This window comes from Somniosus microcephalus, chromosome 1, assembly GCF_052327205.1.
Source record: "Somniosus microcephalus isolate GS21.2 chromosome 1, FLI_Smic_1.0, whole genome shotgun sequence".
NCBI classification, from domain to species: Eukaryota; Metazoa; Chordata; class Chondrichthyes; order Squaliformes; family Somniosidae; genus Somniosus; species Somniosus microcephalus.
The window spans coordinates 171,719,972-171,747,210 of NC_140987.1; the positions used below are offsets into that span (position 1 = coordinate 171,719,972).

The 27,239-nt window shown below is 44.8% G+C and overlaps 1 protein-coding gene across 2 annotated transcripts in view; it reads right to left on the minus strand.

Moving 5' to 3' along the window:
* The window catches only part of man2a1 (mannosidase, alpha, class 2A, member 1), a 355,305-nt gene that overhangs the window by 167,357 nt on the left and 160,709 nt on the right, over positions 1-27,239 (minus strand). For both annotated transcript variants that reach the window (XM_085987444.1, XM_085987435.1), the window contains exons 10-13: positions 9,140-9,325; positions 5,938-6,052; positions 4,853-4,920; positions 231-396 (exon numbers count right to left, since the gene is read on the minus strand). In XM_085987444.1, the coding sequence (XP_085843570.1) occupies positions 231-396; positions 4,853-4,920; positions 5,938-6,052; positions 9,140-9,325 (535 nt within the window). The remainder of the gene's footprint in view (positions 1-230; positions 397-4,852; positions 4,921-5,937; positions 6,053-9,139; positions 9,326-27,239) is intronic.

Here is a 27,239-nt window from a genome sequence, read left to right on the forward strand (position 1 = left end):
TGAGCAGCTGAGATCAGGGAGATAGCAGGTTCAATTACTGGTCTTTGCTAAGTTTGCTAATCACAGCTGGGGCAGAAACACGGATGCTACAATTGGCCTCAGTGCTCTTGAGTTAGGAAGGGGAAAGACCAGAGGGTGCCTGGCATCCAAGGGTCCATATCTTAGCAAGCAATGAATGCAGAATGAGCAAATAAATTGGTGAGTAATGAAGAAAAGAAAAAATACCCCACCTGGAATACTTCTTTGGAAACTGTGGTGGGTTTGTCCCAAACTGCACTAATCTGGGCCTCCACCGGTTGCCCTGAAGCAGTTAGCACTCTTACTTTATATGAATTTATTTGTACTGTTACAACAGAGATGCGGTCCTGGTCTGTCGGGTTATATACCACAAGAAACCTGAAACAGAAATATTTCCATTCCTTCAAATATTGCCACCATACTTCAAGTGTTGTTATATTATTAGAACACACAAGAAACACATTCTTATCTCTTGCTCCACAATACAGGCACCAAAGCGCATTCAGTCTGCTTCAAACAACACAAAATATAGATGTCAAAATCTGAAATCTTCCCTCCCCCCCTTCCCTTCCAAAAAAACGTTATATTTCCCATCAATGGAAACTGAACAATGCAAGCACCTTCCACATGCTTCAAGAATAAACCTAGCTCATCAAAGGAAAACGTCACAAGAGACTTTTAAGACATTTTTGAAGGCAATGATTTTATCTCTATGACCTTTCTGACTTTTGGCCGTGTCAGCCGTGGCTCAGTTGGTAGCACTCTCACCTCTGAGTCAGAAGTCCCACTCCAGAGTCTTGAGCATAAAAATCTAGGCTGACACTCCAATGCAGTGCTGAGGGGGTGCTGCACTGTTGGAGGTGCCGTCTTTCGGATGAGATGTTAAACCGAGCCGTGTCTGCTCTCTCAGGTAGACATAAAAGATCCCATGGCATTATTTCAAAGAAGAGCAGGGGAATTATCCCCAGTGTCCTGGCCAATATTTATCTCTCAATCAACAACACTAAAAAAAAATACAGATTTTCTGGTCATTATCATATTGCTGTTTGTAGGAGCTTGCTGTGTGCAAACTGGCTGCCGCTTTTCCTACATTGCAACAGTGACTACACTTCAAAGTACTATATTGGCTGTAAGGCGTTTTGGGATGTCCTGAGGTCATGAAAGGTGCTATATAAATGCAAGCCTTTCTTTTTCTTTTTGTTTCCTGTGCCATATAAAAAGTACCTCCTCTGGGTAACAATAAAAATGAACAAGAACTAATATGATCAACACAACTATTTACAATATATTTTCAAAAGAAAAACAAGAGGCTTGGTTGTGAAGGTTGGATGAGTCGTCAGTATGCTTCTGTTTGGAAGAATAAAATGCAACTGTAGAAGCATCAGCCACATACTGCAATATCCAAGAGGAGGAGGAAGAGGGAGTCTACACCACATGTGGCAAATATTCCATAACTCAAATGGCAGTCAAAAAAATTGTATTAAAAAAAGAGCCATAAGTTTTAAAGATAATATACCACAGAATCAGAGTAAAGCACAGAAGCAGACCATTCATCCCATCTTGTCTGTGCTGGTTCTTAGCAAGAGCAATCCAAACAAATTCCACTGCCCTGCACTTTCCCCACAGCCCTGTATCTTCCTGTGCTTCAAATATTGGTCCGCTTTTCCTTTAAAGGGTGAAATGACCAGTGGCTCAACTATTTTGTGTGGTAAAGTATTCCATGCACCGACAATTTTCAGCACAAAGCAATTCCTCCAAACCTCTCTATCCGAGTAACATTTTTAAATTATTGATCTATCACATGGCTCCCAATCAGATAGAATAGTCTTTTTCTATTCACTCCATCAAAACCCATAATAATTTTTTTTAAATGGTCAATAAATATCCTTTTAGCCTTCTCTGATCCAGTAGAAAAGTCCCAGTATAATATTATGTTCACTGATATTATCACTATAACTACAACTATACAAGTAAGAAATATTAAAATCTAGTACATCAATGTGACTTGTGATGTGTTTTGGTTTCAAATATTTTCCTAAAATCTGCATTGTACTCTCTAATGCTCTGCTCCTAAATTTTCCCTTTTCGCTCTCATTTTCATTCACCTTTTCTCATTCCATTACTTCTGTCCCTTCTGTCATTACTCCCTCTCTATGGGCTGAATTTTCCGGGGTGGTAGCGGGCGTGCTCGGTGGTGGGTTGGGTGGGAAAGTTGTTATTTTTGACAGCGGGTTCGCTCCCACGCGCCTTTCCCATAGGCGGGTCTGTCATCATAGAGCTGACATGACCTACAGCGGCGGGGGACCCAACGGAAATCATTATGAGGTAGTTTACAGGAACTTAAGAGCCTTTTCCCCACACTTTTTAAATTTCCCTGCATGGCTACAGGACTCACGCAGCTCGGGATCCACATCTGTCAACCTGAAGCGTGAGTTCCGTGGCCATTGCTTCAGCTGATTACTTGACAGCATGGTAAACAAACCAAAATAAAAACAACTTGATTATATCAGCTAACAGATTGATGGAGATTCTGTTCTACTTGAAAAGCTACTGGTAAACGTCAAATCAGAATGTAAGTGCTACCCTGGATGGTGAGGGAAATACACTTTTCACTGGTCATTCTCAGCTGTTGCCTTCCAACTCAACAGTAATTGCAGTGAATTGATCTGCACTATAAAAATGACATATACCATTTAAATATTTTTTGAGCTGTTTCTGGTCAGGTTTTTCTCACAGTATACTGTGATTGTCCAGTTACACATTAAATCAAGTCATCAACCGTAACAATTTCATTCTCATCACTCATTCTACTGGTTCAATTTGCTTTCAGTCCCTGAGTATGACTAAGTTAATTTTTCAGTCTGAGACTTTAGGGTGAATTTCTGCAGAGGTTCTCTCACTTGTCCATTGTTAACTTAAACGGAAGAGCTGTAGAAATCCCAAAAACACATTGTAAGCATCAATTACACTGTTTGTCAGGGATTCTGCAGCTCTTCCACTGAACTTGCATAAGATTGTAAATCCACCCCTTTACAATTACATTTAAAATCTGCTTAATTTTATCTATTACCTAATACACACACATCTTTTATTTGTACCAGTTACTGATACAAAAGTCTATAGATTTGTGACTAAAACACCAATAACTTCCCAATTCAAGTACTTTTTAAATTATGTTCTTGATTGCATTTGTAGATGGCATCATATTATTTATTATTTAAATATTTCTTTGTCACTCATATATAACTTTTATTATATTATTGTACAGTAAAGATTGAACACCCACTATGTTAGATTAAACTTAAAATTTAATGTGGCCATGGTCCTTTTAAGGATCCCAGCTTAAAACGCATCATGAATGATATTACCAGTCCTGCTCCATCTCATTGGGCCAGGTAACGCGCTGTGCGGGCTTTTTAGGCCCCATTAAGGTAAGTTCAGTTTCTACAGCGGGATGGAACCAGCAGCAGGGTCGCAACCCTCCATGGACACCTGCTGCACTGGAACTACCAAGGTAAGGAAAATTCCGGCCTATGTGTCTCATATTCCTTCTCTTACTTTCAAATTTTCTCTTTTGTTCCCTCTATTCTTATGCCTTTCTCTTTTTCATTCCATCTATTATTGCACTATCTCTCAGAGTTACAGGTAGTGGCTGTCCCATAAATCTGAGCAGCACTTTCACTCCATATATCATCTGGATTGTAAGCGTCCTTCTCCTTAGATGCTAATCAAAGTCATGTCGTTGGGAGACGATAACTGAAGGTTAGGGAAGGAGAAGAAAAAGTGGTGAAAATTATGAAAATAACTTAATTCCCAACGGTCATACATTTCACAGCAGTCAATTCTTAACAGCATTGGCAGAAATCTGGGAGCAAGTTGCTCATCTGACTGTGGGAAAATGGAAGGGGGATAAAGGGAGAAAGATTAAATAGCACTGTAGTTCACCAACTTGCACTTGTATAGCTGCTCTAATGTAATTAAGTATTCCAAAGGGCTTCAGGAGGCTAAAATAACTGGACACCCAGCACTGGTAGCAGAAGGGTTTTGGGGGGGGGGGGTTCCAAAAGGGAACATCGAAGAGGTAGGTCATATTAAAAGTGATGAATCTGTAGAAAGTATACTGTTGTATAATATTGCATTTACATTACAAACATGCCTTTTGGTGTAAATGTACAGGATCACTTTAGGACTGGGTAAATAACCCATCTCTTACCGTAACTTCAACATAAACTGTCACTGAACCATTCAAAAAAAACCTCTCGAGATTGGTAGTGTGCTGCAGGTTTATGCTTGTGACACACCTGTTTTGATGGACTCCAGCCAAGTTTAATGGTTAGGAGCTAAGTTTATGTGGCAGCCCACCCCCACTGATAAAATGGCACATTCAAGCTAAAATAAATTAGTTCATATTGCAATTAATTCAAAATATATGGTCAGAATAGGAGGAAGTCTGCCTGATTGTGTCATGATCACACTGGAACTGAGTATGTGGATACATGCTAAACAAATCCAAGAGCCACACTTGAGCCACAGACGTGCTATATACTAGTTGACTACTCAACAACACACATTCATTGGTGTAGGATAATCTGGATTATCAATTATGTCAGTGATCACATTTTACGGTGATTACCTTAACACTTCACTGCAGTGGGCCACCTAGCATTTTGCTGAGTTGCCTAAATTCACCCAACAGACATGCGAGTTCAAACAACAAAGCAGTGGACAGGAACTTGTAGTCTGATTGGGATACAAGAATTCAACTATTTATACTATCACACTTTTACAGATTTTCAAGAAAGTTGTTTAAATATTAAAAGTGTAAATCACAAACCTGGGTAATAAGCTCAATTCAATGGTTGTTCTTTGAGGTAATGAGTCCTGTGTAGCTTGGCTATCATCCTGAAATGAAGCAGAGCATGAAATGGTTATATTTTGTTATACTAATGAATTTACTTAAGACAGTAACTTGTCTTAACTAAGTGTTGGTCACACTAACCTTTCAGCAAATACTCAGCATTCTCCTTGCACAGGACAATCAAAAGCATCTAGCTTCTGCATCTGTGCCTTCTTCAGGGTCTAGCTCTGAATACCATATAAGCTTTGTATTTTCTGCTTTTCATACTATATGTTTCTCCAACTCACTTGCTGTCCCAGCCAAGAAGGAATTGTAGAGAGCTGTGGAATACCTAAAAAGAGCCTGTGGTAGAGGAGCTCAGTCCAAAGAGGAAGATATGGCTCAACCCAGAAACTTTCTTTCTGATAAACCAGATTAAGAAAACAAAAAGGCAAGGAAACAAGAAGGAAATCCACAGGCAAGATCAGAAAAAAGGTGATCGAACAATAATTTTAATGATTTAGACTGTCCCTTTATGACCAGGACCATGGTCTTATTGACTCTGCCAAATCAGTGATTCCCCGGAATACTGTCTGGAAACCAATGCCAGATTCTTCTCTGTTTCCTGTAATACTCCTCATTAAAAGGAATCTGTGAATACTTCAGAGGCAAGAACCACCTGTGCACATACAGGTGGATTAAAAAACTGCTGTTTTTGGCATGCAGGTGTTCCTGACAAGACCACATGTATTGCCCAAATCAATTTTCCCTCTGAAGGTGGTGTTGGGCTCTCTGTAGCAATTGTTTTTTACAACTGAGATGCTTTCTAGGCCACTTCAGAAAGCATTAAGAGTCAACTACCTAGTATGGGACTGGAGTCACTTGTAAGACAGACTATGTATGGATCCCAGGTTCCCTTTCTTGAAAGACATTAGTGAACCAGTTGGATTATTACAGCAATCCAGCAGCTTTCAATGGTCTTTTTTTCACTCCTACCAGCCCACATATTTTTTTTTTTTTTTTTTTTTTTAAAAACAGTTGCCAGAATACATGGCAGCTAATTGAAAAGTAAAATCTCTCACCATCTGAAGAAAGGGTGTTGAAGGGATATGCTTGTAATTTTCCTTGTCTTTTAAAATTAGAAAATGAGCTGAGTCACCAATCACTCTTTTCAAGTTCATTATTGAGTGAAATAGTCTGTAAAGAAAAAGATTAAGAACATTATAAATAGTGTGGCCTTTATAGGGGTTGGTGGGGGGTGGTCACTTACAAAGTTTGAACCAGACCGAGCACTCTTCGGCCAGCACTTTTCAGTGGGTAGCTACCCTTGATATACTTGCGCCTACCACTGACAAGCAAATTAGGGAATCACCAGCTGACCCCAGATTGTCCACTCGTCAGCAGTGCAGGTTACCAGCAGCCGCATCTCGGCACTTAGGCTGAGATGTACCACATCACTCATTTTCAGAACCCCAGGGGTTGATTTTCCTGGAGCCGTCAGGCGGGGTTTCAGGCGTGTGGGGGGGGGGGGGGGGGGGGGGGGAATCCCGAATTTGGGGGTCCCGACACCTCCCGCCCAAAGCCCCGCTCCACACAAGTTTCAGGGGCGGCGGGTACCCGCTCCGCACTGGGACCCGTTGAAACCAGGCGGGATGGGATTAGTGCCAATTAACTGCCTGTCAACAGGCAGTTTTTAGCCTAGTCCCTATTTTGAGGGGTTTCGTGTGGGATTCCCGACGGCTCCAAACCATGCCAGGTTAGAGCAGGCGGGCTGTTGGGTTGAAGGAGTTGGAGGGGGTCGCGATGTCGGTGCTCAGGTGAGTGATGGGTGCATGAGTGCAAAGGTAAGTGTGTTTGGTGTGTCTAAAGTGTGCAAAGAACTTTTACTTACCTGTACTTACCTTAACAGCCTTTCTTCCTGTAGCCGTCGGGAGCGCATCACTCAGCCGGCACTTAAAGCTGAACGGCTGCGATCTGTGAAAAGTGACAGTCTTCAGCTTTGAGTGCTGCTGAGAGTTCTAACTGAGTCTGTGCAGAAGGACTCATGTTAGAACTCAGACTGTCAGTGTTTCACAGCTTCAAACAGCTGTGAAACACTGATATTTCATCTGTCAAGAACTCTTGACAGATGAAATTTCAGTCTGTGACGTCACCTGTTGCCAGGTGGCCCTTAATTGGCCTGCTGAGCCCGCTGGGCGGGCTCAACAAGGTCAATCAAGGGAAAATCACGCGGATTGGCCGGACGCCGAAGTAGGCGGGTCTAAAACCCGAAAGTTGTAGTCCCGCCTTCTTCCCGACAACTTCAGGAAAATCAACCCCCATATCTTTAATGAGACAGTTACCTTTTTATGAAGCAATATCCTTATTTGCAATGCCTTACTGTTTTAGTATTGTTGGTAAACACATCGCCCCATTACCAAAAAATAATTTATCTAAAGGAATGCTTCCCTGAGAAGAGGAAGGGTTAAAATATACTAAAAAGAAAACTAATAAAAGAGACCAGGCTTCCATTTCAAACTTCAGTGAAAGGTCAGTGGTTGCACCAAACATCTATCAAAGTTACAGCAGCGGAAAAGGAGAACCCCAAGTAAATTCACCCCCTCACATAAATTATATTTGGTTCCTATATTCAGACAATCAATAATTTTACAAGCAGAAGACTGAACTTCTGGTGCTGTAACTATTGCCATCATCACCGATATCATTATATAGTTCTAAGCCTTACCATTGCTACATTAAAAACTCTAATTTGTTAGAGGATGGCTCCTATTGATTTACACAAATCTGCAATTTTCACAAACCTCCAAATTACCCAAGGACACTATCTATTTTAAGAAACGTTTTCCCATTTAGCTGTTTATAAGGCCTCCTTCTGAAGAATGTGTTTTGTTCCTTGACTGGAAAAGCTAGCACTGAGGTAAGTACACTTGATCATCCAAAGTGTGCAATAGAGCCATACTATGTCAGAAAGAGTACTGAGGTGCAGGTTGGGAGAGAGCTTTGTATGTGGAGTTTGAATTTCTTTCAAAAAATCAAGTAGGTAATTTAACATTCTTCTTCATTTATTCAATCTCCAGATACAACTAGAATGACATCAAGTAATACAGAGACTGCTGTTGGTGTTCTGATGAGCAACACCTTTAGCCAGTTTGGGATGAGAGTTAGCCAAATTACTCCATTCTGAGTTGTTAAGTTGAGACAGTAATGTTTGATGAGAGATTAAAAACTGCTGGCCTTTTCATAGATTGCCTTGACAGGAACCCTCGGTATGTGAACCCCAAAAGTGGCCACTGCACAGTGAGCTTTGACTTTCCCTGGTGGGTCATGCTCTGTCACAGAATATAAGGAAATACACTCCACTACACAAACTGCAAGTCGGTTAATAATGTTCACTCTATCATCCCTTCATAATTTAGAGAACTTCTATTAAATATCCTCTTAGCTTTCTCTGCTCTAGTGGAAATCATTCTAGTATCTCAAGTCTCTCAGTATAACTATAATTCACCATACCTAGGATTATTTTGACCATCTTGAACTGTTCTTGTGATCAATGTTAGAGGAGTTCCAGAGAACCTAATACACCTACACTAGCTGCATAAGCTTGCATGGATGTGGTTCAAGCATTCTTAGGAACATTCCTTGCCAGCACTTGTTTCTCTATCTTACATGGGAATGCATGTAAAAAAAAGCAAAACTACAACTAGAACTCTCTGTCCCTGAAGCAAATGAGCCTCAACATCCACCTGTTTTTGTAATCTAAAGCTGTTTTTACATTGCACAAGAGTTCACTAGTGCTAGCAATTTCCAGAAGCACCGGTCTTGCGCGGCCAGCTGCAAAACTGTCAGGACTTGCTAAAACCAGCATTTGGGAAGATCCATTTTCAGCAGGTTTTCGGGGCTGTCAGTTGTAATGACTCTTAGCAGTTATACATTCAGCTTGAAGCCAGGAACCAGTTGTACTCACACGGGTTTTATGTAACGTAAAAGCAGCTACAGGCACTAACCTTTCTTTGCACTATAAAGGTTAAAATATGAGCATGCATTATAATAATGAAATAAATGTGAAAACAATTCAGATCATGACCTGGGTGACAGAGCAAGCTGGATTGGCTGAACTGTCTTTTCCTCTTCCTTTGCTAGCTCCAATTGAAAGTATTAAGTACATTTATGACAAGTTTATCAGACACCCATGGAATATTATCAGATCAGATTATTGCAAAGATAAAATGAAAATTGAAGAGAGAGGAAGATAATTTAAAATGAATCCTCTGAATTAATATTTACCTGGTCCCATAGTCCACAACGACCCACTCTTTAGCAGTTCCAGTGATCGCATCATGATGTTGGAACAGGCCAAGATTTCGTCTTGCTTCTACCAGCAGTTTATAATCTTCAGATGAAGGGAACATTGTCATTTTATTTGACTTCTGAGAACCCACCAATGCTAAAGAGTAAAGGATTTCTGCTGCCCTACACAGGAAAAACAAAATATATATTTATTTTAACTAAAAAGGTCTAACAACTCTTTTCAATGTAGCTAGTGTCAAGCACATTATACATCAATATCAACTCAAAGAAAAATCCATAGGTCAAGATGAGCTTTTTACATAAGAACATAGGAATTAGGAGCAGCAGTCAGCCATACGGTCCCTCGAGCCTGCTCCGCAATTAAATAAGATCATGGCTGATCTTCAACCTCAACTCCACTTTCCTGCCCGATCCCCATATCCTGTGATTCCCCATGAGTCCAAAAATCTATCTATCTCAGCCTTGAAAATATTCACCAACTTAGCATCCACAGCCCTTTCAGTTGGAGAATTCCAAAGATTCACAACCCTCTGAGTGAAGAAATTTCTCATCTCAGTCTTAAATGGCCGCCCCCTTATCCTGAGACTATGCCCCCTAGTTCTAAATGCTCCAGCCAGGGGAAGCAACCTCTCAGCATCTACTGTGTCAATCCCCCTCAGAATCTTGTATATTTCAATGAGATTACCTCTCATTTGTCTAAACTCCAGAGAGTATAGGCCCAATCTACTCAATCTCTCCTCACAGGACAACCCTCTCACCCGGCTACCGACCATAGAGCACATATACCAGAAACGCTGTTTACGGAGGTCACGGACCATCATCAAAGACCCTACCCACCCCAGCCACAGTCTGTTCGCCCTCCTGCCATCTGGGAGACGCTACAGATGCATTCGCACCCAAACGACCAGATTTAGGAACAGCTTCTTTCCCAGGGCTGTCATCCTACTGAACTCCACAAATAAACTCTAAAGCCTGCACATCTGTCAATGCACTTTATTATGGTTATGGTTATGTTAATGTATTACAAGCCAAATGAATGTTGAATGTTTAAATGTCTTAATCTAAATGTACACTCTCGGGAGCCGCAAGCCTACATTTCGTTGTACTGCACTTGTGCACTAACAATGACAATAAAGTTGATTATGATTATGATTATGATCTAGTGAACCTTTGTCGCACTGCCTCTAAGGCAAGTATGTACTTTCTCAAATAAGGAGACCAATACTATGCACAGTACTCCAGGTGTGGTCTCATCAAGCCCTGTACAATTGTAGTAAGATTTCCTTGTTCTTGTACGCCAACCTCCCTGCAATAAAGGCCAACATGCCATTTGCCTTCCTAATTGCTTGCTGTACCTGCATGCTAACTTTCTGTGTTTCCTGTATGAGGACACCTAAATCTCTCTGAACACCAACATTTAATAGATGCCCACCATTTAAAAAATATTCTGTTTTTCTATTCTTCCTACCAAAGTGAATAACCTCACATTTCCCTACATTATACTCCATCTGCCACCTTATTGCCCACTCACTTAATCGGTCTATATCCCTTTGCTGGCTTGTTGTGTCCTCCTCACAGCTTACTTTCTCACCTAGCTTTGTACCGTCAGCAAACTTGGATACGTTGCACTCAGTCCCTTCTTCCAAATCATTAATGTAGATTGTAAATAGCTGAGGCCCAAGCACTGATCCTTGCGGCACCCCGCTAGTTACAGCTAGGAAGGCAAATGACATGTTGGCCTTTATTGCAGGAAGGTTGGAGTACAAGAGTAATGAAGTCTTACAACAAATGTAGATGAGACCACACCTGGAGTACTGTGCACAGTTTTGCTCTCCTTATCTAGGATACATACTTACCAACTTAATGGCCCAGAAATTCGGGTCGGAGGCTTCCTGCGGGTGCAAGCCTCCGACCTGCACTTACCTAGCGCGCCGGCCATTGTGCTGTGGGCCCGGGTGGGATTCCGATCCTGGGCCTGCTCCAACTGTCGGCGCGCAGTGCATGCGTATCCCAGGGGTGCAGTTAGTTCGATGCGTCCCCTGGGATCACGTGGGCCATGGAGAGCCAATGGTAGCAGGGAATGCTTCATTCATAAGTTTGACAGGAAGAGCTGTCAAACCTATAAACATTATAAGCCCCAAAACATCACTAAAACTTCAAATAAATTTTTTAAAACATCACATTTTTAAAATAACTATAAATTACATGAAATAACTATTTTAAACAATAATTTAAATTTTTGAAAAAAACATTACATTTTCTAACAGGGCTAAAAATAAACTTACCTTTCTTTAAAGTATTTAAAAATAATAAACCTGTGGAAAAAATGTTTTAATTTTAATGAATTCACCACTTACCTTGTTAAAAGCAGGCCTTGCGCCTGCTTTTTAATAGTGTAACTGCTGGAGAATTACCTCCCCGGAGAAACCTGTAAAAAAAACGTAAGTTCAATGTGAACGCGCTGCCTCTCCGGCGCACGCGTTCGACCGGTCAACCCCTTCTTTCAAGGGAACGGAAGTTCCGGTTTCCCACGCATGCGCAGTGCATGCACGAAACTGGCACTTTTGTTGGGCCTACACGCGAGTACCCAGTGCGTACTCACGCGTAGGGACCCGAATTTCTGGACCAATATTAAATATGAAATCACTGTATAGAACTGTGTGTAAAAAATTACTTGCTGAGGATCTAATTTCACTTCCATTTTAATTTACTCAAATTAATGTCTTCACAAATGTTTAACTAAATCCCTAGGAACATACTGATTGCTTCATGAGTCCTAATTACCCTGGGAAGGAAGATCCTGTTGATCTCCATAATCCAATCAATACTGACACAATTTAACAGTCTCCCACTGAGTTAATCAGTAGCAAAGCACAATTGTTTTGGCATATTAGTGTAGTCCCATCAAAATATGATAGTACTCCTACATTTTAATTTAATGATGTTAAAATCCTTCAATCTAGCCAGTTTGAATTTGCCACATCTCTGCATTCTTTACATATCACAGAGATCATTTAATGAACGGTATAGTGTGGTAGTGAACCATAAGGACCAGGAACGTCCCACTTCAGGTGTGTACTGAAATAATGAGCTAGTTGAACGTCTCGGAGACTTCCCTTGTGGAATAAACAAACGCCTCATGACTCTATGGCTCACCCAAGACCGGAACCAGTGGGCTACAGTCATCAGTGCGTACGCCCTAACACTGGAAGCCACAGACGAGACCAAAGAGGAATTCTACTCCAGCCTCAAACAATCCCTGTCCCGAGTCCCAACAGGCGACAAGCTGATCCTCCTTGGCGACTTTAACGCCAGAGTTGGAAAGGACACAGACCTATGGGGAGGTGTGATCGGCAAAGAGGGGGTAGGGAAAGCCAACTCCAACGGTACCCTCCTCCTGACAAAATGCTTAGAACATGGCCTTGTCATAACCAACACCTTGTTCCGTCAGAGAGACAAGTACAAGGCTTCATGGCAACACCCTCGCTCCAAGCACTGGCATCTGCTGGACTATGTCATCATCTGAGCAAGGGACCGCAAGGACGTCCGCATCACCCGCGCCATGACAGGAGCTGATGACTGCTGGACAGACCACTGCCTAATCCACTCTGTCATCTCCATCAACGTAGCCGCAAAACAGTGGCGGTAACAGAAGCAATGCCGCAGGAAAATCAACGCAGAAGCACTCAAAGACCCTGCTAAAAAAGCCCTATTCAGCCTGCGCCTCACAACCAACCTGACAACTCCCAATGATTCAGAGACACAGAGTGTCCACAGCGCCTGGTCTGCACTCAAGGCCTCCATAATCAGCACCTGTGAAGAGACACTCAGTCACTCGATCAGGGAACACCAAGACTGGTTCGACGAGAATGAGCAGGAGGTCCAGGAGCTAATAAGCCACAAGTGCAAGGCATTCCTGATCTGGAAACAGCAACAGAACTCGAGAGCAAGAAAGCAGCTCTACCGACGCCTGAAGGCCGAAGTCCAACAAAAAACTCGTGACCTAAAGAACAGATGGTGGGTGGAGAAAGCGCAGGAGATCCAGCAGCTAGCCGACAACCACGAAGTGCGTGGATTCTTTAGCGCAGTCAAGACCACCTACGGCCCAAGCACCCAAGGTCCTACCCCACTGCGGGCCAAGAACGGAGAGGTATTCATCAAGGACAGAGAGGCAGTCAGTGCCCGCTGGAAGGAGCACTTCGAAGATCTCCTTAACCGAGACTGTCTTCGACGTGAGTGTCCTCAACTCCATCCCGCAGCATGCTCCCGCCACCACCTCAGCACAACCCCAACCCGGCATGAGGTTGAAAAGGCCATCCGATAACTGAAGAACAACAATGCCTCAGGAGCAGATGGAATCCCCGCCGAGGTGCTAAAACATGGCGGAGAAGCACTATTGGCACGAATACATGAACTCATTTCTCTTATCTGGAAGGAGAAGAGCATGCCAGGGGATCTCAGAGACGCCGTAATCGTGACCATCTTCAAGAAAGGTGACAAGTCCAATTGCGGTAATTACAGAGGAGTCTCCCTGCTGTCTGCCACAGGGAAAGTCATCGCAAGAATCCTCCTCAATCGCCTTCTCCCAGTGGCTGAAGAGTTCCTCCCAGAGTCGCAATACTGATTCCGCCCACTAAGGGGCACAATGATCTTTACCGCATGTCAACTACAAGAGAAATGCAGGGAACAGCACCAACCACTGTACATGGCCTTCTTTGACCTCACAAAGGCCTTCGACACCATCAACCGTGAAGGATTATGGAGTGTCCTCCTCAAATTCAGCTGCCCTCAAAAGTTTGTCACCATCCTCCGCCTGCTTCCCGACGACATGCAAGCCGTGATCCTAACCAACGGATCCACCACAGACCTAATTCACGTATGGACTGAGGTCAAGCAAGGCTGTGTCATCGCACCAACGCTCTTCTCGATCTTCCTGACTGCAATGCTCCATCTAACCCTCAGTAAGCTCCCCGCTGGAGTGGAGCTAATCTACAGAACAAACAGGAAACTGTTCAACCTCCGTCACCTCTAGTTCAGATCCAAGGTCGTCCCATCCTCCGTCGTCGAATTACAGTATGCAGACGACACTTGCGTCTGCGCACACTCCGAGGTCGAACTCCAAACCATCGTCAACACCTTCACCGAAGCGTACGAGAGCATGGGCCTTACACTAAACATCCGTAAAACAAAGGTCCTCTACCAACCTGCCCCCGCCACACAGTACTGCTCCCCGATTATCAAAATCCATGACGAGGCCTTGGACAACGTGGACTACTTTCCGTACCTCGGGAGTGTAGTGTATGTATCCGTCTACCTTTAAGAAAACCATTGTATGTAACCGTTCACCTTTAAGAGAACTATTTTAGGTGCGCACTACTTTGTTGGCTTCTGTATACTGTAATACCGACGGTGACCACACCAGTATATAAGTGCTGTGTCAGGATTTATTTGGCAGATTCGCCCTGACCTTCAAATAGTAAAGTCCTGTTTTAAGTTACTCTGGTAGTCTGTGTATTAATCAACTAAACAACCCACAGACTTTACAGGGAGCCTACTGTCAACAAGGGCATATGTCGATGACGAAGTCCCAACACTGCCTTCAGCGTGCCAGTGCAGCATTCGGTCGCCTGAGGAAGTGAGTGTTTGAAGACCAGGACCTCAAACCCAGCACCAAGCTCATGGTCTACAGAGCAGTAGTGATACCCGCCCTCCTGTATGCTTCAGAGACATGGACCATGTACAGCAGGCACCTCAAAGTACTGGCGAGGTACCACCAACGCTGCCTCTGCAAGATCCTGCAAATCCATTGGCAGGATAGATGCACCAACTTCAGTGTTCTAGCTCAGGCCAACATCCCCAGCATTGAAGCTTTGACCATGCTCGATCAGCTCTGATGGACGGGCCACATTGTCCGCATGTCCGATACAAGACTCCCAAAACAAGCGCTCTACTCGGAGCTCCGTCATGGCAAGAGAGCCCCAGGTGAGCAGAGAAAATGCTTCAAGGACACCCTCAAAGCCTCCTTGAAAAAGTGCAACATCCCCACTGACACCTGGGAATCCCTGGCCCAAGACCGCACAAAGTGGAGGCGAAGCATCCGGGAAGGCGCCGAACACCTCGAATCGTTTCGCTGGGAGCAAGCGGAAGCCAAGCGCAAGCAGCGGATGGAGCGCACGTCAACCCAAGCACCCCACCCACCCGCCCCTTCAACCACCGTCTGCCCCACCTGTGACAGAGACTGTAGGTCCCGCATTGGACTCATCAGTCACCTGAGAACTCATTTTTACTGTGGAAGCAAGTCATCCTCGGTTCCGAGGGACTGCCTAAGAAGAAGAAATGTAGTTGGAGAAGCAGTGTGGTGACTGTAATTGGCAATGACCCTCAGATAGGTTGGAAAAAGCAAGCAGAATTTCTTCTCCTGATCATTCACAGGAATAGAAGAATTGCTGGGTGAAAAAAGACCAAGGACCATCTAGTTCATCATCTGCCATCCTGGTAGTCATGACACAATGATAATGGAGTTGTTAACTAATCATAGCAATCAATCTTTACAAATTAGTCTACAACAGCCCTAGACATGATACGTGGAAAGCCCCAATGGTGGAGAGCTTAGATGCAAAGTCACCAGTTCCTCCCAAGCATTCTGCACTTACCACACCATGTCTCAAATTGCTCATAGTGTATCCCAAAATGTAATTTTCTGAAAGATATCTATCTAACTTGCATTTTGAATTAATCAATATTAACTGGTTCCACAGTGTCCCAAGGGAGCCTGTTCCATAGATTGTGCACTCGCTCACCATATTAGTTTTGAATTACCAACAACTGGCATTTATATAGCGCCTTTAACGTAGTAAAGCATCCCAAGGCACTTCACAGGAGCGTTATCAAACAAAATTTGACACCGAACCACATAAGGAGATACAAGGGCAGATGAACAAAAGCTTGGTCAAAGAGGTAAGTTTTAAGGATCGTCCTAAAGGAGGAGAGAGGTTGAGGGAGGGAATTCCAGAGCTTAGGGCCTAGGCAACTGAAGCCACAACCACCAATGATGGACCAGTTAAAATCGGCAATGCGCAAGAGGTCAGAATTGGAGGAGCGCAGAGATCTCAGAGGGTTGGAGGAGGTTACAGAGATAGGGAGGGGCGAGGCCATGGAGGGATTTGAAAAAAAGGATGAAAATTTTTTAATTGAGGCATTGCCAGACCTGGAGCCAATGTAGGTCAGCGAGCACAGGTGTGATGGGTTAACGGGACTTGGTGTGAGTTAGGGTGTGGGCAGCAGAGTTTTGGATGAACTCAAGTTTATGGAGGGTGTAAATGGAAGGCCGGGCAGGAGAGCATCAAAATAGTCAAGTCTACAGGTAACAAAGGCATGGATGAGGGTTTTCAGCAGCAGATGAGCTGAGGCAGGGACGGAGCCAGGCGATGTTACGAAGCTGGAAGTAGGCGGTCTTGGTGATGGAGCGGAGATGGAGTCGGAAACTCAACTCGCGGTCAAGCACAAGCAGTTTAAGTAAAGGGGAAAAGTTAAATATTTGGGATTCTGTTGGTTTAAGAAGAGTAAAACAAAGTTACACTGCAGTAGGAGTAAATTGGCACAGCAGGCAGTGGAAACCAGTTTTCTAACCAATCAGCAGGGGTGACTCATTTGGCTGTAAACAAACAAACAGTATAAAAAGACCAGTCCTAGTGCGAGCAAGCACTGACTGCGAGTCATCAAAGAGTGCTGTGAGTTTGGGTAAGTGTGAGTTAGGGTAAGTGGGGTGTTAGGTGCTCTTTTCAAACTTTAACTCTGTGGGTTGTAGTTAATAAGGCCTTTCTGGTGCAGAGTGACTGTTGGTAAACCATTTAACTGGTGTAACTAGAGGGATTGATTTAATTTAAATCCAATTCATTAAAGGGGATACTAGCATCTAAAATCGGGCAGAGGGTGTCCATAACTAACAATAAAAAATTTAATTAATTACATAGAATGGAGCAGGTGATGTGTTACTGTTGCGAGATGTGGGAGCCGGTGAACCCCATTGAGGCTCACAGTGATTACGTCTGTGACAAGTGTCTGCTGCTACAGGAACTCCAGCTCCGTGTTGATGAGCTGGAGTCTGAGCTTCAGACACTGCGACACATCAGGGAGGGGGAGAAGTACCTGGACTCTGTATCAGGAGGTGGTCACACCTATGAAGTTAATTAATTCAGATGTAGCCCATGGTCAGGGACAGGACGGTGTGACTGCGAGTGAGGCAGGTACGGAGATCCTGGAGGTAGAGCTGGAGGAGCCGCAGCCCTTGCTCTTGTCCAACAGGTTCGAGGTTCTTACTCCCTGGGGGGACAGGAGCAGGGACTGCAGGGAGGATGGGCAACCTGGCCACAGCACCATGGAACGGGGGGCCATTCAAGAGGGGGGAGTAAATAGAAATGTTGCAGTGGTAGGGGATAGTATTATTAGGGGGATAGATAGAGTTCTCTGCAGCCGAGAGCGAGAGTCCCGAAGGCTGTGTTGCCTACCCGGTGCCAGGGTTAAGGACATCTCCTCTGGGCTGGAAAGAAACTTGCAGTGGGAGGGGGTGGATCCAGTTGTCACGGTCCATGTTGGTACAAACGACGTAGATAGGACTAGGAAGCCGGTTCTGTTAAAGGAGTATGAGCAGCTAGGGGTCAAATTAAAAAACAGAACCTCAAGGGTAATAATGGATTATTACCTGAGCCACGAGCAAACTTGGCTAGGACAAATAAAATTAGAGAGCTAAATGCGTGGCTCAAAGACTGGTGTGGGAGAAATGGGTTTTGCTTCCTGGGACACTGGCACCAGTACTGGGGCAGGAGGGAGCTGTTCCGTTGGGACGGGCTTCACTTGGCCAGTGCTGGGACTAGAGTCCTGGCGGATCATATAACCAGGGCTGTAGAGAGGGCTTTAAACTAACTAGTGGGGGGGAGGTTCCTAGAGTGCAAATAATAAAAATGACAACAGAGAAGGTCATAGACTTAGGTAGCAGTGGGGAAATTAAAAACCAGAGCGTGTCAGGAAGGGGCAGAAGGTATGGAGTAAAAGGTAAAGTAATAAAAAGGGCAAAAGCAGGAACTAAGTGTCACAAAACATATTTGAAAGTTCTCTATCTGAATGCACATAGCATTCGTAACAAAATAGACGAGTTAATGGCACAAATAACTACATATGGGTATGATCTTGTGGCCATTACAGAAACATGGCTGCAGGGTGACAATGCCTGGGAATTAAACAGACCAGGTTATTTAACGATCAGGAAGGACAGGCAGGAAGGAAGGGGAGGTGGGGTGGCTATGTTAATAGAGGAAGGAATCACTGTACTACAGAGAAATGATATTGGGTCAAAAGATCAGGATAATGAAACAGTTTGGGTGGAGGTAAGGAATAATAAGGGGAAAAAAACACTAGTGGGCGTAGTCTATAGGCCTCCGAACAGTTGCAACTCTGTTGGACGGAGTATCAATCAGGAAATAGTTGAGGCTTGTAATAAGGGAACATCTATAATTATGGGGGATTTTAACTATCATATTAATTGGACAAATCAAATTGGGCAGGGCTGCCTTGAGGATGAGTTCCTTGAGTGTATTAGGGATGGGTTTCTTGAGCAGTATGTAACTGAACCGACCAGGGGGCAAGCAACCTTAGATCTGGTCCTGTGTAACGAGACAGGATTAATTAAAAATGTCCTAGTAAAGGATCCCCTTGGAATGAGTGACCATAACATGGTTGAATTCCATATTCAATTAGAGGGTGAGAAGGTTGGATCTCAAACAAGCGTGCTAAGCTTGAATAAAGGAGACTATGAAGGTATGAGAGCGGAATTGAGTAGAGTGGATTGGGAAAATAGATTAAAGGGTAAGACGATACATGATCAGTGGTGTACATTTAAGGAGTTATTTTACAACTTCCAAAAAATATATATTCCACTGAGAACAAAAGGGTGTAAAAGAAAAGACAGCCATCCGTGGCTAAGTAAAGAAATTAAGGATAGTATTCGACTAAAAACAAGGGCATATAAGGTAGCCAAATCTAGTGGGAGGATAGAGGATTGGGGAAACTTTAAAAGACAGCAAAAATAACAAAAAGATTGATTATGAAAGACCAATATGTCGAGGAGCCGACTCGAGATCAGGCCATTTTAGACTGGGTATTGTGCAATGAGAAGGGACTTATCAGCAATCTTCTTGTACGAGGCCCCTTGGGTCAGAGCGATCATAATATGATCGAGCTCTCAGTCGAGATGGAGAGTGAGGAAATTGAATCAGAGACTAAGGTCCAGAACTTAAATAAAGGGAATTATGAGGGTATGAGACGGGAATTGGGTAAGATTGATTGGGTGGTGTTTCTGGGGGGATTGACAGTGGATAGACAATGGCAAGCATTCAAAGATAGAATGGAAGAATTCCAGAACATGTTTATACCGGTTTGGCACAAAAATAAACCTAAAAAGGTGACTCAACCGTGGATAACGAGGGAAATTAGGGACAGCATAAAATTTAAAAAAAAGGGCATATCAACTGGCAAAAAAAAGCACCAGACCGGAAGATTGGGGGCAGTACAAGATACAGCAAAAGAGGACAACGGGATTAATCAGGAAGGGGAAAATAGAATACGAAAGTAAACTTGCAGCAAACATAAAGACAGACTGCAAAAGCTTTTATCGGTATATCAGGAGGAAAAGACTGGTAAAATCCCAAGTCGGTCCCTTGCAGTCCGATTCGGGAGAATATATAATGGAGAATAAGGAAATGGCAGACCAATTAAACTCATACTTTGGTTCTGTATTCACAAAGGAGGACACAAATAACCTCCCAGGAATATCGGCAAACATAGGGACTAATGAGAGGGAGGAGCTGACAGAAATTAGTATCTCTAGGGATATGGTGCTGGGTAAGTTGAGGGGACTGAAGGCCGACAAATCCCCGGGGCCTGATAAACTACATCCTAGGGTACTTAAGGAGGTGGCCCTGGAGATAGCAGATGCTCTAAGGATCATCTTCCGGAACTCCATTGACTCGGGAACAGTACCCGTGGATTGGAGGGTAGCTAATGTTACCCCAATATTTAAAAAGGGGGGTAGAGAGAAAGCAGGGAATTATAGACCAGTAAGCCTTACATCGGTTGTGGGCAGAATGCTAGAGTCCATTATTAAGGATAAAATAGCGGAGCACTTGACAAATGGGGAAAGGATCGGACAGAGTCAACATGGATTTACAAAGGGTAAATCGTGTTTGACTAATCTGCTGGAATTTTTTGAGGAAGTAACTGGTAAAATAGATGGGGGAGAGCCAGTGGATGTGGTGTACCTTGACTTCCAGAAAGCCTTCGATAAGGTTCCACACAAAAGATTATCATGCAAAATTAAGGCTCATGGGATTGGGGGCAAAGTATTAACGTGGATAGAGAACTGGCTGGCGGATAGAAAACAGAGAGTTGGAATAAACGGCTCGTTTTCGGAGTGGCAGGCAGTGACCAGCGGGGTGCCGCAAGGATCTGTCCTGGGACCCCAGCTGTTCACAATATATATAAATGATCTGGATCAGGGAATTGGATGCAATATTTCCAAATTCGCTGACGACACTAAACTAGGAGGAGGGGTGGGCTCTGATGAGGATGTCAGGAGGCTACAGTGCGATTTGGACAGGTTGGGGGAATGGGCGGATACGTGGCAGATGCACTATAATGTGGATAAATGCGAGGTTATCCACTTTGGGGGTAAAAACAGGAGGGTAGATTATTATCTAAATGGCAATAGATTGGGAGATGGGGAAGTGCAGAGGGACCTGGGTGTTCTTGTGCACCAGTCACTGAAGGAGGGCATGCAGGTGCAACAGGCGATTAAGAAGGCAAATGGTATGTTGGCCTTCATATCAAGGGGGTTCGAGTATAGGAATAGGGATACCTTACTACAGCTGTACAAGGTGCTGGTGAGACCGCATCTGGAGTATTGTGTACAGTTTTGGTCGCCCCATCTGCGGAAGGATGTTCTTGCCATGGAAAGAGTGCAACGGCGATTCACCAGGCTGATACCTGGAATGGTGGGAATGACCTACGAAGAGAGATTAAATAGTTTGGGCTTGTACTCACTGGAGTTTAGAAGATTGAGAGGGGATCTCATCGAAACATATAAAATTATGGCAGGCCTGGACAGGCTGAATTCAGAGAGAATGTTTCCAATGGCCGGGGAGCACAGAACCAGGGGCCACAGTCTAAAAATAGCGGGCAAATCATTTAAAACAGAGATGAGGAAGAATTTCTTCACTCAAAGAGTGGTGAGCCTGTGGAATTCCCTGCCACAGAGGGCTGCGAAGGCTAATTCAATAAATATTTTCAAGAGAGAATTGGATATATTTCTGAAGGCTAAGGGGATTAAGGGTTACGGAGAAAAGGCGGGGACGGGGTACTGAACTGGTAAGATCAGCTAAGATCTCAGACGAAGATCAGCCATGATCTCATTGAATGGCGGAGCAGGCTCGAAGGGCCGAATGGCCTACTCCTGTTCCTATCTCTATGTTTCTATGTTTCTATGTAAATTAGCAAAAAATATAAAAACAGATAGTAAGAGTTTTTATAGTTATATAAAAAGAAAAAGGGTGGCTAAAGTAAATGTTGCTCCCTTAGAGGATGAGACCGGGAAATTAATGGTGGGAAATATGGAGATGGCAAAAACACTGAATGAATATTTTGTATCAGTCTTTACAGTAGAGGAACTAAGAATATCCCAACACTGGACAAACAGGGGGCTATAGGGGGGGAGGAGCTAAACACGATCAAAATCACTAAGGAAGTGGTACTCGGTAAAATAATGGGACTCAAGGCGGATAAATCACCTGAACCTGATGGCTTACATCCTAGGGTCTTGAGGGAAGTGGCGGTAGGGATTGTGGATGCATTGGTAATAATTTTCCAAAACTCCCTGGACTCAGCAAAGGTCCCGGCAGACTGGAAAACTGCTAATGTAACACCCTTATTTAAAAAGGGCAGTAGACAGAAGGCTGGAAACTATAGACCGGTTAGCCTAACATCTGTGGTAGGTAAAATTTTGGAGTCCATTATTAAGGAGACAGTAACAGGACATTTGGATAATCATAATTTAATAGGACAAAGTCAGCATGGTTTTATGAAGGGGAAGTCATGTTTGACAAATTTGCTGGAGTTCTTTGAGGAAGTAACATATAGGGTGGATAAAGGGGAACCAGTGGACGTAGTGTATTTAGACTTCCAAAAGGCATTTGACAAGGTGCCACACAAAAGGTTATTGCTTAAGACAAAAAATCACGGGATTGGGGGTAATATTCTGGCATGGATAGAGGATTGGCTATCTAACAGAAGGCAGAGAGTTGGGATAAATGGTTCATTCTCAGACTGGCAATCAGTAACTAGTGGTGTTCTGCAGGGGTCAGTGCTGGGTCCCCAACTCTTTACAATCTATATTAACGATTTGGAGGAGGGGGCCGAGTGTAACATATCAAAGTTTGCAGATGATACTAAGATGGGAGGGAAAGTAGTGAGTGAGGAGGACATAAAAAACCTGCAAGGGGACATAGACAGGCTAAGTAAGTGGGCAGAGATTTGGCAGATGGAATACAATACTGGAAAGTGTGAGGTTATGCACTTTGGCAGGAAAAATCGTAGAGCAAGTTATTATCTTAATGGCAAGAAACTGGAAAGTACTGAAGTACAAAGGGATCTGGGGGTCCTGGTGCACGAAACTCAAAAGGTTAGTATGCAGGTGCAGCAAGTGATTAAGAAGGCCAATGGAATGTTGGCTTTCATTGCTAGGGGGATAGAATATAAAAATAGGGAGGTATTGCTTCAGTTGTACAAGGTATTGCTGAGACCGCACCTGGAATACTGCATACAGTTTTGGTGTCCATACTTAAGAAAAGACATACTTGCTCTCGAGTCAGTACAAAGAAGGTTCACTCAGTTAATCCTGGGGATGAGGGGATGGACATATGAGGAGAGGTTGAGTAGATTGGGACTCTACTCATTGGAGTTCAGAAGAATGAGAGGCAATCTTATTGAAACATATAAGATTGTGAAGGGGTTGGATCGGGTGGATGCGGGGAGGATGTTCCCGATGATGGGTGAAACTAGAACTAGGGGGCATAGTCTTAGAATAAGGGGCTGCTCTTTCAAAACTGAGATGAGGAGGAACTACTTCACTCAGAGGGTGGTAGGTCCATGGAATATGCTGCCCCAAAAAGCTGTAGAAACTGCATCATTACATAAATTTAAAACAGAAATAGACAGTTTCCTAGAAGTAAAGGGAATTAAGGGTTACGGGGAGCGGGCAGGAATTTGGACATGAGTCTAGGTTCGGATCGGACATGGCCCTGTGGGTAGCGGAGCGGGCCCAGGGGCCATGTAGCCTGATCCTGCTCCTATTTCGTGTGTCTAATTCTGTTAGATTCAGGAGATGGTTCTGTGATAGTAGATTGGCGGTTAGGATCAGATCAGCCATGATCTTATTGAATGGCGGAGCAGCCTCGAGGGGCCGATTGGCCTACTCCTGCTCCTATTTCTTATGTTCTTAACACCAAGGTTGCAAACAGTCTGTTTCAGCTTCAGACAGTTGCCAAGGAGAGGGATCGAGTCAGTGGCTAGGAAACGGAGTTTGTGGCAGGGGCCAAAGACAATGGCTTTGGTCTTCCAAATGTTTAGTCGGAGGAAATTTCTGCTACATCGGACAAACTGTGTGACAAATTAGAGACAGTGGAGGGGTTGAGAGAGGTGGTGGTGAGGTAGAGCTGACTGTCATCAGCGTACATGTGGAAACTGACGTCGTGTTTTTGGATGATGTTGCCGAAGGGCAGCATGTAGTTGAGAAATAGGAGGGGGCCAAGGGTAGATCCTTGTGGGACTCCACAGGTAACAGTGCGGGAGCGGGAAGAGAACCCATTGCAGGTGATTTTCTGGCTACGACTGGGTCGATAAGAATGGAAATAGGCGAGTGCAGTCCCACCCAGCTGGACGACGGAGGAGAGGCATTGGAGGAGAATGGTGTGGTCAACTGTGTCAAAGGCTGCAGACAGGTCAAGAAAGATGAGGAGGGATAGTTTATCTTTGTCACAGTCACAAAGGATGTCATTTGTGACTTTAATGAGAGCCGTTTCAGTACTGTGGCAGGGGCGGAAACCTGATTGGAGGGATTCAAACATGGAGTTGCAGGATAGATAGGCACGGATTTGGGAGGCGACAGCATGTTCAAGTACTTTGGAGAAGAAAGGGCGGTTGGAGATAGGACGGTCATTTACAAGGACAGAGGGGTCAAGGGTATTTTTTTTTATAAAAGAGATGGCAGATTTGAAGGGGATGGGGACAGTACCCAAGGAGAGGGAACCGTTAACAGTATCAGCTACTATGTGGGCTAGGAAGGGAAGTTGGGTGGTCAGCAGTTTGGTGGGCACAGCCCCCTCCTATTTCTCATCTAAATGCTGCCCCTTGGCAACATCATCCAAAAACACGTCAGTTTCCACATTTACGCTGACGACACTCCGCTCTACCTCAATACCACCTCTCTCGACGCCTCCACTGTCTTGTTGAGGGTCTCATGGAAAAGATGAACTCAGAGAGGGCATAAGGGGAAATAGGAGAGTAACTAGAGAAAGATGCGAGTTCAGGGCTGGAGCAGGGGGGAACATTAGAGGAAGTTTGGCCCAGTGAACAAGGGGAAAGAAGGGAAGCGCCAGAGGCAGCTGAACGGATGGTCACAAGCTAAGTGACAAAGAAGTCCATGAGCTTCTCACACTTGTTGTTGGAGGTGAGGGTGGAGGAGGCAGGGTAAAGGGGTTTAAGACGACTTTTTTTAAATATTTGTTTATGGGATGTGGGCATCGCTGGCAAGGCCAGCATTTATTGCCCATCCCTAATTGCCCTTGAGAAGGTGGTGGTGAGCTGCCTTCTTGAATCGCTGCAGTCCGTGTGGTGAAGGTACTCCCACAGTATTGTTAGGGAGGGAGTTCCAGGATTTTGACCCAGCGACGATGAAGGATCGGCGATATACTTCTAAGTCAGGATGGTGTGTGACTTAGAGGGGAACTTGGAGATGGTGGTGCTCCCATGTGACTGCTGCCCTTGTCCTTCTAAGTGGAAGAGGTCGCGGGTTTGGGAGGTGCTGCCGAAGAAGCCTTGGCGACTTGCTGCAGTGCATCTTGTAGATGGTACGCACTGCAGCCACAGTACGCCGGTGGTGGAGGGAGTGAATGTTTAAGGTGGTGGATGGGGTGCCAATCAAGTGGGCTGCTTGATTGTATTTATGTGGCTGGTCCAGTTAAGTTTCTGGTCAATGGCAACCCCCAGGATGTTGATGGTAGGGGATTCTGCGATGGTAATGCCGTTGAATGTCAAGGGAAGGTGGTTAGACTCTCGCTTGTTGGAGATAGTCATTGTCTGGCACTTTTGTGGCACGAATGCCACTTATTAGCCCAAGCCTGAACATCGTCAAGGTCTTGTTGCATGCGGGCATGGACTGCTTCATTATCTGAGTAGTTGTGAATGGTGCTGGACACTGTGTAGTCATCAGCGAACATTCCCATTTGTGACCTTATGTTGGAGGGAAGGTCATTGATGAAGCAGCTGAAGATGGTTGAGCCTAGGACACTGCCCTGAGGAACTCCTGCAACGATGTCCTGGGGCTGTGATGATTGACCTTCAACCACCACAACCATCTTCCTCTGTGCTAGGTATGACTCCAGCCAGTAGAGAGTTTTCGCCCCCCGATTCCCATTGACTTCAGTTTTACTAGGGCTCCTTGATGCCACACTCGGTCAAATGCTGCCTTGATGTCAAGGGCAGTCACTCTCACCTCACCTCTGGAATTCAGCTCCTTTGTCCATGTTTGGACCAAGGCTGTAATGAGGGCTGGAGCCGAGTGGTCCTGGCGGAACCCAAACTGGGCATCAGTGAGCAGGTTTTTGGTGAGTAAGTGCCGCTTGATAGCACTGTCGATGACTGTGGTAAACCACTGTTATTGTTGTTCACCGTTGTTGTTGTTGTTGCACACTGTTGTACCTATGCATGCCTCAGCATGTCTCTGCTGGCTCCGCCCCTGGCTCCACCCACAGGCCCAGGTATAAAGGTGACTGCTCTGCAGCCCCCTGCCTTCTTGGAACCCAGTCAACCACGAGAGGCATGCTCTGTTCTTTGCTAATAAAAGCCTTTTAGTTACTCTCCTAACTCTCCGTCTATTATGAGTAATTGATAGCGCATCAATTTTATTAGCAAAAACAAAATGTTGGCAACAAACGCTGAGCAGCAGGCTGCTGCACCAAACGCTGAGCAGCAGGAGCTGCTGCGAGCCCTCAGACCAACATGCCTGGACCTAGACCCCCAAGAAGCGGGTTCGGCTACCAAATTCGCGCATTGGCTGCGTTGCTTCGAGGCTTACCTGCGAGCCTCAACTGTGACCCTGGACGAAAACAAGCTGGAAATCCTGGCCTCAAAGGTGAGCCACCAAGTTTATACAATAATCCAGGACGCGACAACCTACGCGGCGGCTATCGATCTACGAAAAGGGCAATACGCACGCCCGGTAAATACGGTCTATGCCAGGCACCTCTTAAGATCCCGCAGACAGCAGCCCGGGGAATCGGTGGAGGCCTTCCTACGGGCACTACGGATACTCGGCCGAGGCTGCGATTGCAAAGAAGTATCAGCCGCAGCACACACGGAGGGACTGATCCGAGATGCTTTCGTTGCGGGTCTAAGGTCCGACTACTCCCGGCAGAGACTGTTGGAAAAGGGAGAAATGGACCTGAGAAAAGCAGTGTCCCTCGCGCTCTCGCTCGACGCGGCCCACAGGAATATGGACGCCTTCTCCCCTAACCGCTCCGCAACGTGGACACCACAACCTTGGGTCATGGGACCGCCACCTTCAACTGCTGCTGCGATGTCCAAGGCACAGAAATGTTATTTTTGTGGCCAGGCAAAACACCCCAGAGCACGCTGCCCGGCGAGAAACGCTACCTGCTCCGGCTGCGGGAAGAAAGGACACTATGTCAGCGCCTGCAAAGGTAAAACTGCTAACGCCAGCAGCGCCGCGTGCGAACCGTGGGGGCAGCCATCT